Raw genomic sequence first — 13,161 nt, 5'->3', positions numbered from 1 at the left:
TCTCCTCTCCTGGGGATGGAAATCACCCTCCTGATCACTGCCAGCCTGACCCTGTACCTGCTTAGACTCCCTGGCTTCACTGGGATGGGCTCTGGGGGAGCAGAGGACACAGCCCAGAGGGATGTCCATGTTTTGTTGCCCTGTTTGTGCCCTGCCAGCACAGCCCCTGCAGCACCCCCTGCCCTGGGGAAGGGGATCCTTGTTCAATCCCATTGTTTGTGGGGCTGCTGTGGCCAGGCACTGGCCAGCAAGGGCTCAGCCACCACCCTGTGGGACAGGGGAGCCACTGGAGCACAGCTGCAAACGTTGGGACAGCACAACCAGCATGCAGACAGCCAGACACAAAAAGGAAAGCACAAGCTGTGACAATCCAAGGTACTGTTCAAGCACAAACAGAAGCAACTTTTAACCATCTCTATCTGGCTTCTGAAACTGAACATTTCTTTACAAACTGCTGTGATGCCACTTAAAGGCATGTGTTCTTTTATCACATAAAGTATGAAGGATCAAGGCTTAAATTTTCCTTTGACCACTGAACAATCCCTTCCCCTAGACCTCAGCATGCAGAAGAGCTGGACTGCCAGATAAGGAGCACCAGCCATAAAAGATTAAAAAATTATAAATAAAGCAAAATGCTTATTATGGCTAAGAAAAGCTTCAGAAATCTGTTTTATGGCACTGGCATCCCTGCATGATTCAACAGTGTGATATGAAAAATGCAAGAAAACTTAAAACTTACAGTTTAATAAATCTGTTCTAAATCACAAGGACAATTATCATATTTTCACAGCATACAATACCAAGAACATCTGCATGGAAGGAAGCTTTCCCCATCCACTCAAAAGTGCTTAGAAAGGGGCTCAAACAAGGTATTATTCCCCACATTGGATATTCAGCTTCATTAAAGCTATTTAATTTCAGAAAATACTATCAGCATATCTGAAAAGTTTACTCTGACAACATAATCATAAAATAGATCTGTTAGTTTAATTTTGAAGACAGAGCAGCAGCAGTAGTACACAGATATTTTTAGTTTAAACTCAGAAAAAATCTGCAATTATTTAGTTTAAAACTAAAGTGACCTTTTTTCATTACAGAAATCACGTGGAAATAGGGGGAAAGAAATTGCTGCAACATTTCTTTTTTCTGATAGGAAACGACTTTGCAGAATCATACTTGAAATTACAGTTGATTTGAAGGAAAAGGGTAAAAAATTAATTGCAAGCCACAACAGGGAATCTATTGTCTTATGAATTGTTTGCAATTTTGTTCCTTCATACATATTTGTTGCTCACAAAGTAAAAAAGGAGATAGGTGCCATCACATTCACTGCTATTGCAGGCACAACAGCTGATAATCCTTTTAAAAATCCCTAAAAAAATTCATAGTTATATAAAATATAATAATTTATCTTTAATAAATAATATATCTAATAAGCATATTAATTTTCTTTATTAATGTGTATAAATGTAATATTTTTATCTTTTTTTCTGCACTTAAAGTCACCAGCCCATTCCTTCATTCATTCTCAGCTTAAGAGCTGCACTGCCATGGAGTTCCTCCTACACCAGCACAGTGAGAGCTCTGATTCATCATCTCCACAAGATCTGTTTAAAAGGACCTGCCTTAAAGCTGCCTCCTGGTGAGTGCCAAAGTCTATAGGGCTTGGTGGGAACAGCTGTGGGCCTGGAGTTGGGTAAGACCTTTTCCTAAAAATGAGCTTGGCTTTGGTTGGTTGCTGTTGTTTCGTTTTAATTTTTGGCTGTTGAGGACCATACTCAGGGAAGGTCCAGCATCTCCAGGAATATAGAGAGTTCCAACCCTCATCCATTTATAGAAATATTTCATGTCAGAATGGATGCAGATGTTGAACAGGCTCTCAGGTGGCTTTTACTGCAGTTTTAAACATTTGTGACAGGAAATGTTAGGTGGTTTCATTTTAAAGGTGAAGGAGTAAATAAAGCAATAAAATAAAAGTGCAAATTAATAGCCAACAGTGATTATTGAAATGAATTAATTATATCAATAATTTCTATAGTTTTGTTGCAGCACAAGTGCTACTTAAAATATGCCTATTCACTGTACCAATAGGAATTAACAATAAAATACCTAGGGAGAGAGTTTACAAGTGGCCATCAAATTAACAAATTTAGAGCTTAAGTCTTTAATATGGAATGCAACACCATTGTCGTAAAAGACACCAAAAATCACAAAATACTGGATATTTTTGGAGCACGATTATTAATTTTCTTTCATTTTTTTGCTTAATGAAAAAACAAAGTTCTTTAACTTAAATGAAAGAAAATAATTGCTTCCAATGCATTTAAGAGCCTATTTATTTGCATTCAAATATACATTTAGTTATTATATTCATAAATAAAAACAAACTGCCATCCCAATTGAGGAAAATAAAAGATGAAAGAATTGACTAACTTGATATTGAATTTAGCATTAAAATTGATTACCTATCACTGAATGCTTCATAAGTGAGAAGACATTCATAATTTAAAATGTTCACTGTGGTGGCTAAACAGTATTTATATTTTATGGTGCTTTCTCCTCTAAGTAGATTTCAGTAAAATGAAATGTCAGTCCCTCATGGGAACCAGCATCTCATCAACATAAAGAGTGTACAGACACTACTGAGAAACTGTCAGCACCACTGCAAACATGCTTTTACACTGCCCACATCTTTGAACATCCATTTAAGGGGAAATGGTGAACATTCAAGGCAGGAACAAGGCAGTCCAAAATGCACAGCTGAAAAGCAGTCCCTCCTGTAAGATTTTGTCACACCTACATTAAGAACGTGGACTTATTTTGCTAGCTGCCTAAAGCTGGACAGATGGAGCACTCTTGTGAGAGGAGGGGAGTCATGAGGACCAGTCTGCAGTGCAACCTGCATTGCTGGAGGCCCTGCCTAGGTGTCAGGAAGTGCCAGCCAGCAATTTAAACAAGCTTCTGTCCTGATCATCCACAGGAACTGCAGAGCAGTTGGGATTCCCAGCAAGGAACCCACCCTTGCTCCTCTTTCCTGACCACCCAGCATTAGCTCCCAAGACCTAAGGACTCCTTGGCAGGCAGGCTGTCACCACAGGTGACCATGTGCTTGTGACAAAGGTGTGAGGAACTCCCAAGCAGCTCCTTTCAGTGCAGAGTTTTTTACCCTCAGCTGGCACATTCAGCTCTCTACTGGAGTGAGCATTTACTGTCCTCAGGCAGCAACAAATATGTATGGAAGAGGCACAGCTGCACAGACTGCAATTTGCACTTCTGCTGCCTCGTCCCTCTGTCACTGTTAGTGACACTGCCCTTCAGCAGATGTGCTACTTGATCACTGCATGCCAATGGCAATCTCTGGGAACAGCAGGGATGCTCAGAATGATCATCAAGTGATTATAAATACAGAGTGACCCCAGACACAAGAGTTATGTCAGGTACTTACTGGAGATGCATGCACTTGTGTTATTCTTAACTGGTTTTCCAAATCTTGAACTTTATTTTTCAGTTCTGCATTTTCAGTTTCTAATTCTTGAATCTACAAAGCAAGCGGTTATTCAACAGCTATTGGGATAGTTATGGATTTCAACAACAGCATCCACTGAACGTAAGTTTCATCAGAGATCTGGTGATTTAGAATCAAGCTTTAACTCTTTATCTGACTACAAAACATTTTCAGTATCCTCCATATTTCAAACTTTGTTTTTCACATCCTTGGAGGACAGCAAAACATGAAATATTTTTTAACAGATTTTTTTTTCAGTCTTCGTTTTTACCTTTGCAATCTGAGAATAATGCTGGAAATTATGCTTCCATAAAAAGCAGCAGCATGTACTTTTATCTCTTAGAAAGAACAAAAAAGTTCAGAACTTACTCTTTTCTGTAAACCTGCAATTTGTTTCCTTGTTTCAACATCTTTTCCTCCGGATTCCAGAAATTTCCTGTAAGCTAAGTCAAATGCTTGACCAATTGTTAAAGTTATCTCTTCTGCCTTTACATAAAACATAAGACTGAAATTAGTAAATTTGGAATATTTGCTGGAACTCCTTTCATTTCAGAATATCACAAAATAATTTATACCATGCATCATGTCCAAAGGCTTTGCCCCATCCACCATGAAGCCAACGCTACAAAGGAGCATCACAAGCACCCTTCAGCAAAATACCTTGGCAAAATGCTATGAAAACATTTTGAATGTAAAAATATGTAAAATGAATGTAAAAATACTTTGGATAAGAACGGAGATTTATCAGTATAAATTATGTCCTCAATTTCCATAAAAACGGACACCATACTGCACAATGGCTTTTCCTGATGATTTCTGAAGCATTTACAGCCTGTTCAATCATGAAATTAAGTCTTTTAGATTTAATGAAATAATGTTTTCATGCCAATGGATATTATAACCCCTATTGATTTTAAATCTGGATTTCAACACTTATTTTCGTGAATACCATAAAAGCTCACTCAGGATACTGCAGACAATTATTTAACTGCCCAATCATTTCCAACTACAAATACCCAGAAAAACAATCCACAGATAATGCGTTTGTATGTGCAAGGTATAATAATTGACCTGTTCTATGCTGATTCATATCCTGTGTTATGATGTGTTTATACAGTCAGTGCAGAATATCTCTGTCAAAAATGATGGGGATAAAATAAGCCTACAGGAAACTTGGCTGAAGGATGCCAAGGTTTCAGAAGCAAGTGACACCAAAGCAGGACCAATAAAAGATGAACGTATGGGTACACTATTTGCTTAGAACTTTAGCAGAGAAAGTAAATAGACTCTCAGACACCAGAGAATGTCAGTTCTTGGTGCAATGACTTGTCTGGGAGTGCTTTGTGTTGTTAAACTTGAGAGATGTGGCAGTGAAAGTGGTGGATAAAGAAGGGAGAACCTTGCTGTGATAAAATAATAAAAAACCTAAAAAACAAACAATACAAAAAACCCCCAACACTAAAACCAGAGACTGACACATCAGCAGAAAAGCCTGCAAGGGTATCTCAGCCCCAGAGCTGCAGTAATCTTTGCAAACAGCTGTGCAAACATCTCAAGCCTGGTGGGATGGAGCCTATTCTCCGAGAGCATTGCAGATGCTTCCCCCAGGATATTGAGCTGGGCAGTAAGAGAAATTATCCCAGAAAACCACCTCAGATCACTGAAGTAAGGGACTTTTCCTTAATTTAATGTATCTAAGTTGCAAGACACCTTAGTGGCATGAAAAGCTGTGTCCCAGTTAAAAGGCAGGCAGTCCCTGTTGACCATTCCCCTCACTCCAAGGCAGAGCCATGAGCAGCTCAGTGCCCTCGAGCCCTGCAGAGCCCCCCGTGTACTTACACACTTCTCACTGTCAAACACATAGCACAGGTGCTTATTGGATTCTGAGTCTTTGCAGATGAAAGTGAATATTCTCTTGTCAGTTTTGTCATCAGCACAAAAGGATATCCTGTGGAGCTGACAGTTGTGCTGGACCTCCTGCAAACAGACAGAATGGTAATTTTAAAGAAATTCCAGCACTCACTCAGGATAAAGATGCACAAAGGAAAGATCTGGATTTCCTAATAAGAGCAGGCAAGCTTCACTAATGTTTTTGAATGCCTCTTATCGCACATGAGAGCGCCCAAAAACGGACTTAATGCATAACAGAAGTTAGCAAACTCATCTAAAAACTGCTCCTGATTTCACTGAATGTAAACAGGAAGTTTATTTGGACAGCATTTATCTGGAAGTGTTTATTTGGACAGTAATTTCTGTTCTAGAAAATTGATTTTACTGTTGCTTTGCATCCCTCTGCAATTTATTTAGGGCCTGATTATGTAAAATCATCTGTTCTTTTTCCAGGTGCACAAGATCTTTAGATTTCATCATCTCCCAAGATTTGTTACAATGGATTTATGAAATCAGTCTTCACTTTGCTACATTAAATATAGAAAACAGAAATTAAAATGACTTTGCTAACCAAGTAAAGAGAAAAAAATCTGACACACAAATACTTGTTTACTTGAGGTGCCACATAAGCAGCTTTTAAGCATTATTATTTGTATATTTTTGCTACTGTATCTAATTTCCCATTAAAAACCAATTTCCAGCCATTTAAAAAGTTGCAGTGGCAACCTGCTCTTCATTGCAAGAGCTCGACAAGACTGAAATAAATAATCTCAGCTAGTTTTTTTTGCTGTTTTTCTTCAACAAGTCTCTTCTTGGTATTTTATTTTATTTGGCTTATTACATGGGAAAGCAGTATTTGTTTTAAAGGAAAATATGTCTTTTAGATGTGAACTACTGTCTATTACAAAATGTGCAGCACTGGGGTTCCCAGCTTGCTGTGAGCCCATAAACAAGGCCATGCCCTCTTTGCAGACACCCACATGGCCAAAAAATGCACCCTATGGGCAATCTTTCCCCCTTTCCCCAAGTGAGTTCATTTTCTCAGTCTTTACAGCTGTTCTGCATATTCAATTTCTGCCATGTCCCAAATCCCTGTCCTGTAGCTCTTAAGCACACAGAAATAACAAGAAGTGCTTTCCCCAGCACTATGATGTTTACAGATCCATATAATTATTTTATATCATTTAAGGGCAGAATCACTTTTCTATAATCCTTTTTGAGTGCTAAGTATAGAATCAGGTCCTGAAATATGAGCTGTGCTCCTGTTCCTACTGCCATTAATAGTCGCTGTCTGACTAAAACCCAATACTCCTACTGAAGTCCTTTGTTTGAAAAACACACTGCAAAAAAGACTTTAATTAGTGCTGATAACATGAAATTGAATTTCCTAAAGCATTTATGAACAGTACAAAAACACAGAAAACTCAAGTGAAATTTACATGGAGCTACAAGAAACAAAGTGGGGGAGATAAAAAGACTGCTCACAGTTGATTACTACTTGAGTTGTAATAAAAACATTGCTAAGAGATCAGAATGTTCCTACTCCCCCAGGAACATATATCCCACAGATTTCTGCTAATCTCTGCAGGAGGGCTAAGATCTTTTGGCATTTCAAACTGTTATTTTAAAACAGCTTTTGCCAGAATTTGGGGTTTTCCTTATGCCCTACTGCACAGGGAAGATGCAAAAACTCCAATTAAAGTTGACATGGATATTTCTTATTCACTCTGCTTGTGTGTGAGCTGTTGAGTTCTGGTTGTGTGAAGAGTCTGAAGCAAAAATGAGCTGCAAGCTTTGAAGTACAGCTACCATTTGCAAAAAGGCACTGCCACTGCCTGAATGCAGCAATTATTCCACAATTAAGAAGCAGGAACAAAAGAATCTTCCAAATTCAATATTCAACATATATACGGAAGGCTTTTTATAATATGCAGAGTTAACAATTATTTAGCTCATTGTTTTCATCCTCTCCAAAGTTTAAAAGTTCTGCTGTTAAAGGATTAAAAAAAATTGAATGCCACATCAGCTACAGTGTGCTTTCAGGACTATCATGTACCTTCCTGGGAAGATGTCACCCAGGTATTGCAACAAAACATGGTATTTTAAAAGATTTTTTCCATCAACAAAATGGCTTTTGTTATAATACTTTAAAAAATACAAAACAATGAAAACCTTAAAATCAGTGAAAGAAATATTTACTAGCATGAAAAAATCCCCATGTAACTTTCCTACCTTTGTTTTTGGATCTAGAATTTTTACACCATAGATTGAGATTTGTAACTCAACTTTGGGTGTCTTTTGGCCTTCAGATTTCTTGATATGTCTTGCAAACTGCAACACAAAAAGCACAACAGCAATCACATTAATATAAAGTTTGTTTGTTTTTATTAATTCTCATTTTCTCTCAACTCCCTCCACCTGAAGTTGTTTCCTTCCTTCTTCAATAAGCTTCCCATTAACAACACCAACTATTCCAAGAGTCTCAGTTGAGCACAGAGCAGTGTTTCTAACTGCACACTACAGAACGTACCTAAAACACAGGAAGAAGTATTTTAAAGTTATTTAGCATGTTGCCCTGAAACTTTTATCTGTTTTTTTATGCAGTTAAATGAAGGTTTTGTATACTTCAAATACTCATCACTCCCATACTTGTGCAGAAAGGAGTATCTGGAAGTACCCCACAAGATATTCCATCAGTTGTTTTAAATGGGGTCAGTTTGAAAGCACTACAGTTGCCAACACCTAAGAAGCACTTGATCTGTTTTATTCTCAGAATTTATCTGCCTGCAGCCCACTAGAGAGTGGCTAGACAGCATTTTATATGACTGGGTTAGGTAATAATTCCTATCCAATACACTTTCCATCCTTACCTTTCACTCTTTCTCTCGTGAACACTGCCTATAAAATCAGCACAGTACCTCAAATTTGTCCCTGCATGACAGTTCAGAAGTGCCCTAAATTTGGGTATGTGATTGCTCCATAATTTTCTCTGTTGCCAGAGTAAAATGTTGCCCTTTTACTCCCAAGTCTTTGACAGCTTGGAACGGCATTTTCAAATGCATAAATAAGGTGGAGATCCACTAAAGGCCAGAAGGTGGAGTCTCTGCTTCAGAGCTCTATGTTTGAACACAGCCATCTTCAACATCCCCATTCCAGAATAAACTGGGTGTGTAATCCCCACCAGTACAAATGCTCTGTGTCAGAAGCTAGTTTGGACAATGGCTTTCAGTGCCATCAAGATTTCAGGGTGCCACCAAGGGTGCTGTCCCATCAGACACAAGCCTGAATTGCCTTGTGACTGTGAGGTGCTCAGCTGTAGCCAACTGACACCTCTCCCACGAATCCTTACAATCTCTGATTACAATTTTTTTTTTATTTAAGTGATAGTTCAGGGTTTGGATTTTTGCTCTGATCTTTTTCCAACCAGCACTTGCAAAATCTTCCCATCACACAAGTGCTTTACACAACATGACTGTTAATCTCTTATTTCATTTTGCTTACAAGCACCTTCATTCATGGCAAATTATTAACTAGTTTGAAGAACCACCCCAAAAGCACAAAATGAACCCGTTTTTCCCTTCTTCCCTATTTTAGTCATCATTATGAGGGCATACTTATTGAACTTTTGACAGCTAAACATTAATTTATAATTGATCCCATTCACTTCACACAGTAACAGGACCTACCCAGACACTTCATTACTGATTGATTAATGCACCCCAATGGTTGATAAGTATCACACACTTGGTAAAACAAACAGCACCCTCTCACCTCAAAAACCCCAAACAACTATCCCCCATCCAAACTACTCTGTGCCATTCTCAAAACCAACTCTTAAATATAAACACCTATTTTGCATTTAAACATCTAGAAATGCTACAGTCACTGGCCAAGTATTTTATAAAATATAAATTACTTTATATTTCATACAAGATGACTTGTGAAAACCAATTAGTTGAGAGTCAAGAAAATATAATTTCTAGCTCTTGATGAATATAAGTTGAATATAAGTTCTTTCTTCTTGAATATAAGTTCTAGTTCATGATGCCTCTTTAGCATCATGTATATGCCTCTTGCAACACATTCTTTTCCCATCTGCGAATTTAACTTCAAGCCCATGTCTTGCTACATACATTTTAATACACATTAATCCCTGTATTTATTAAGGTACCATTCCATATGCATATTTTAATTTTTTAAATCAATTTTATAGAAAATAAAATTAAAAATCATAACTGCTGGTTTACAGCATTTTGTCCAACGACATCTGTTGACTTTAAAGAACAATTAAAATTCACTACAGAGATAAAATATGTTTTAGTTAATAAAAATCACTCATGAAACCACACAAAATCTGTCCTAAATTTTATACTGCAAATTTAGCCTTTAGACTGTGCTTAAAGAGGAAAAAGATAGGGCAACCATTGCTTTATTTGCAGAGATTTATTTTTTTCCCCAAGATGAATATAAAATTTAAAGTGTCGTTAGATAATTTTCAGACCATGGATTTCTTCATCAGCTGCATCCACCAGCTTTCTCTCTGAGTTGTAATTTCCTGATGTCCCTTCAGAGGGTGGGACCTGGAGCACATGTGTGATCCCTTTTCTCAGTACTCTGCACTTTGCCAGGTTAAATGGAATGACTACAAGATCCAAAGATCACCCAGACAGTTTGGACACTTCAATTTCCAATGCACTTGATGGTGCCCAGGAAGACACCCATGGAACAGATAACCCTGGGGCACAACTCATCCTGAAACAGCCCGCAACTCAAGCAAATCCTGACGTTTTGGAAATGTCCCTTTGCAAACAAGTCACGCACAAGAAATTCTGTGCAGCAGTGAAGAAACAGCACAAATACTGTTTGATTTTACTGCGTTAAACTCGTGGTATATATTGAGAATGATGATGGAATGCTTGATTTTCCAACAGCAATCAGAGTCTCAAACAACAGCTACAACATGAAAAAGTTGTAGTTTTTAAAGAAAAGAAGTTTTAAAGAAAAAGGTTTTAAAGTAAGCCATGTGAATAGCTTGCACAAGTTTTAGACCAGCTGGCCAAAGCTTGCTCCAAGTAGTCAAGAAGACTTACAACACTGCGGAAGTTCCAGAAGGCAGTTCTGTGCCAATTGCAAAAAAAAAGGGTGAACAAACTGACCCTACCACATCTCCACTCTCAAAAAGCAGAAATACAGTTCAATAACTAGATAATTCAAGTAAGATTAAATTAGTGATGATCAATATTTTTCAAAAAATTAAGCTTGTCCAAGTAGAAAATGCATTTGCATTTTTATGCCACTAATATTTAAGAAAGTGAAGCAACAGAAAGAAAGTATGAGTTAAGTTAGTTACATTAGTTTCCAGATGTAGTTATAAACAGGAAATTGTCATTGGGAAGATATGTTTCTAATGTATTCCAGCAGGGTTTATTTCTTAAGCATGACATTATTGAACAATGACCAGGAGAAAAAAAAAATTGCTGATAAAATCTGCAAGCAGAGAAAATGAGAGGGGGAAAAAAAGGGGAGAAAACGAACTAATGATCTGAAATCTAAAATTGCTACAGAGGAAGCTTGCAGACCACAAAGGCTGATGAAGGGGCAAATAACCGAGAGAAGCCTCATCAACCAGAACAGCACAGGCTGGTATCCCAACAGAGCCCCTTGTTTTCTTACAAGTAACCCTGCAAACCCCACACATGGCAACAAACTCTGGTTCTTGGGAGACTACCCTGAAAGGATGAAGACTGAAGTCTTAATCACATTGTAGAACTTCCACTAAGTGAGGATCTTCTCATGAAACCAAAACTGGGAAGGTGCTTCAAAGACATCCTTAAGATGACACCAATGGCTGCACTGCATCAGCTGCTTGTCAGAAAACTCTTATATGTTATCTGCTGAGAGTTTCAAATGCAGAAAGATGTTGACAAAATGGAGGAAAAATTCACAGGATATTTAGCAAAGTTAGCAGAGGGCTGGAAAACCCACTTTAAGACACTCCATAAAAACCAAAACCAGGCCAATGGTAAAAGAAACCAAGCACCAAAGAACCCCCTCCATACAGACATTGAGATAAATGAGCTTTTTAATCAAAGGTTTACTGGGTGCAGTGAACACACAAAGATTAATTCAGAAAATCTGTGGCAGTTCCTTTCTTAGTGTTTTTCCTGCCCACTGTCCTGTGCAATAACAGACAGCACACAGATACTGATCAGCAATTTCTGTTATAGCTGACATTCTCCAGAGTGCCACATTCAGCCACTCCCGAACTTGTGCAGGGTTTGACCAGCACATCCCATCACTGAGTCAGGTATCAGGAATTTTATCTTATTTATTTCTAGTCTTTCCTTCTACCTAAGGAGGACCCCAAGGGACCTCTGGACCTGGGAGATGTACAAGCATTATATTTTTCTATCAGCACACATTTGAAACCAAATAATATTTGCATCTCACACAGTAACAAGATTATTTAAGAGGGTAAAAATCTGCAGCCTCCCATTGGCATAAAAATGTAAAATTATATAAAATTATAATGAATCACAGTATGGCTTAGGAAGAGACATGATGGGCCAAATTCTTAAACTGTTAGTTTATACATATAATGCTCTCAGGCATGAACTCCAGGTTTGGTCCAGCTCAGTGGGATGGGCTAGTTTATGTTCAACTGCTTCAGAATTAACTTTATGTTTTCATGGCATTTTTAGGGAAAGGAACAGATACAAATAAAACTATTTTCCACAGTTTAACTTAGCTTTAAAATAAAAGAAACTTAAAACCATCCATATATTTTGTAATTTATCACAACAGCATGAAAAAATGCATACACTAAGAGTGTTATTAGAATTAAATTTGATGTGTCTAGGTATCAAGTCTTATCAAACCACAACCAACAAAAATGCCATGAGGAAAAAGAAAATCATGTTTCAAGACAGCCAGGAATTGAAGTTAAAGAATTAATTGTTAAGACTAATTACCTCTATAGATCTATAAATCGATTTCAGCCATGCAATCTATGTGCTTCTCTTTAATATTTACACCTCCCTGCACAATTCAAGATTTAATTAAAAATAGTTGAGACATCAAAAAGGAGATGTTCCTGTGATTTGGGTGCTAATATTCATCCCAGGGAAGAGAGGTTCAACTCCTTCATTTAATGCAGGTGACCAGTGACAAATCAGACATTGCACTTCACGCCTAAAAAGAGCCCTGGCTTAGGGCAGGGTCATTGGATAAGTTGGAATAATTTTGTAACCTGTCTTTGAGAAAATGCTTTTCATCCTTTTTTTCTCATTACAACATTCATTGTAAGGAAACATGTCTGAAAAAAACCCAACAGGCCCCGTTGTGCTTTTTTTCCAGTGCCTTCATGTCATCTGATTGGCCATGTAATGGTCCAAACTCTCATGGGCATTTGATGTGGGCATAGTGAAATTATAACCCCTGAAAAATAGCTGTCAAGAGGAGGAAAAGGGTGAAAAGGCCACTGACATGCAAAATTCAATCTCTCAATAATCATCTTTGCAGGGAAAAAGCCATCCAGAAGTGTATGTCTGTGGAATAGGTTGTATTTTATTTTCCAGACACACACTGAGAGGAAGACTATCTATTATTCACAGTGTAGAACACAATACAGTACAGTCTTTTTTCCATCTCTCACTTCCTGACAGATTTTTTGTGTTTTGTTTTATTTGGGGGTGGGCTGCTTTGTTGTTGCAGTTTTGAGATATTTTGATCATTTTGTTTGGTGGCATGGAGTTTTGGGGGTTTGT

General features: G+C 37.8%; 1 protein-coding gene across 6 annotated transcripts in view; it reads right to left on the bottom strand.

Moving 5' to 3' along the window:
• Nucleotides 1-13,161, bottom strand: part of GULP1 (GULP PTB domain containing engulfment adaptor 1) — a 124,730-nt gene that overhangs the window by 24,041 nt on the left and 87,528 nt on the right. For all 6 annotated transcript variants that reach the window (XM_054277617.1, XM_054277619.1, XM_054277618.1 and 3 more), the window contains exons 5-8: nucleotides 7,628-7,726; nucleotides 5,345-5,482; nucleotides 3,875-3,991; nucleotides 3,446-3,538 (exon numbers count right to left, since the gene is read on the bottom strand). In XM_054277617.1, the coding sequence (XP_054133592.1) occupies nucleotides 3,446-3,538; nucleotides 3,875-3,991; nucleotides 5,345-5,482; nucleotides 7,628-7,726 (447 nt within the window). The remainder of the gene's footprint in view (nucleotides 1-3,445; nucleotides 3,539-3,874; nucleotides 3,992-5,344; nucleotides 5,483-7,627; nucleotides 7,727-13,161) is intronic.

Source organism: Melozone crissalis, unplaced genomic scaffold (genome assembly GCF_028551555.1).
Source record: "Melozone crissalis strain CALT ecotype California unplaced genomic scaffold, PUWL_Pcris_2 ptg000023l_1, whole genome shotgun sequence".
Classification (NCBI taxonomy): Eukaryota; Metazoa; Chordata; class Aves; order Passeriformes; family Passerellidae; genus Melozone; species Melozone crissalis.
The sequence above is the reverse complement of the archived record's forward strand: the minus strand, read 5'-3'. Positions and strand labels throughout refer to the sequence as shown.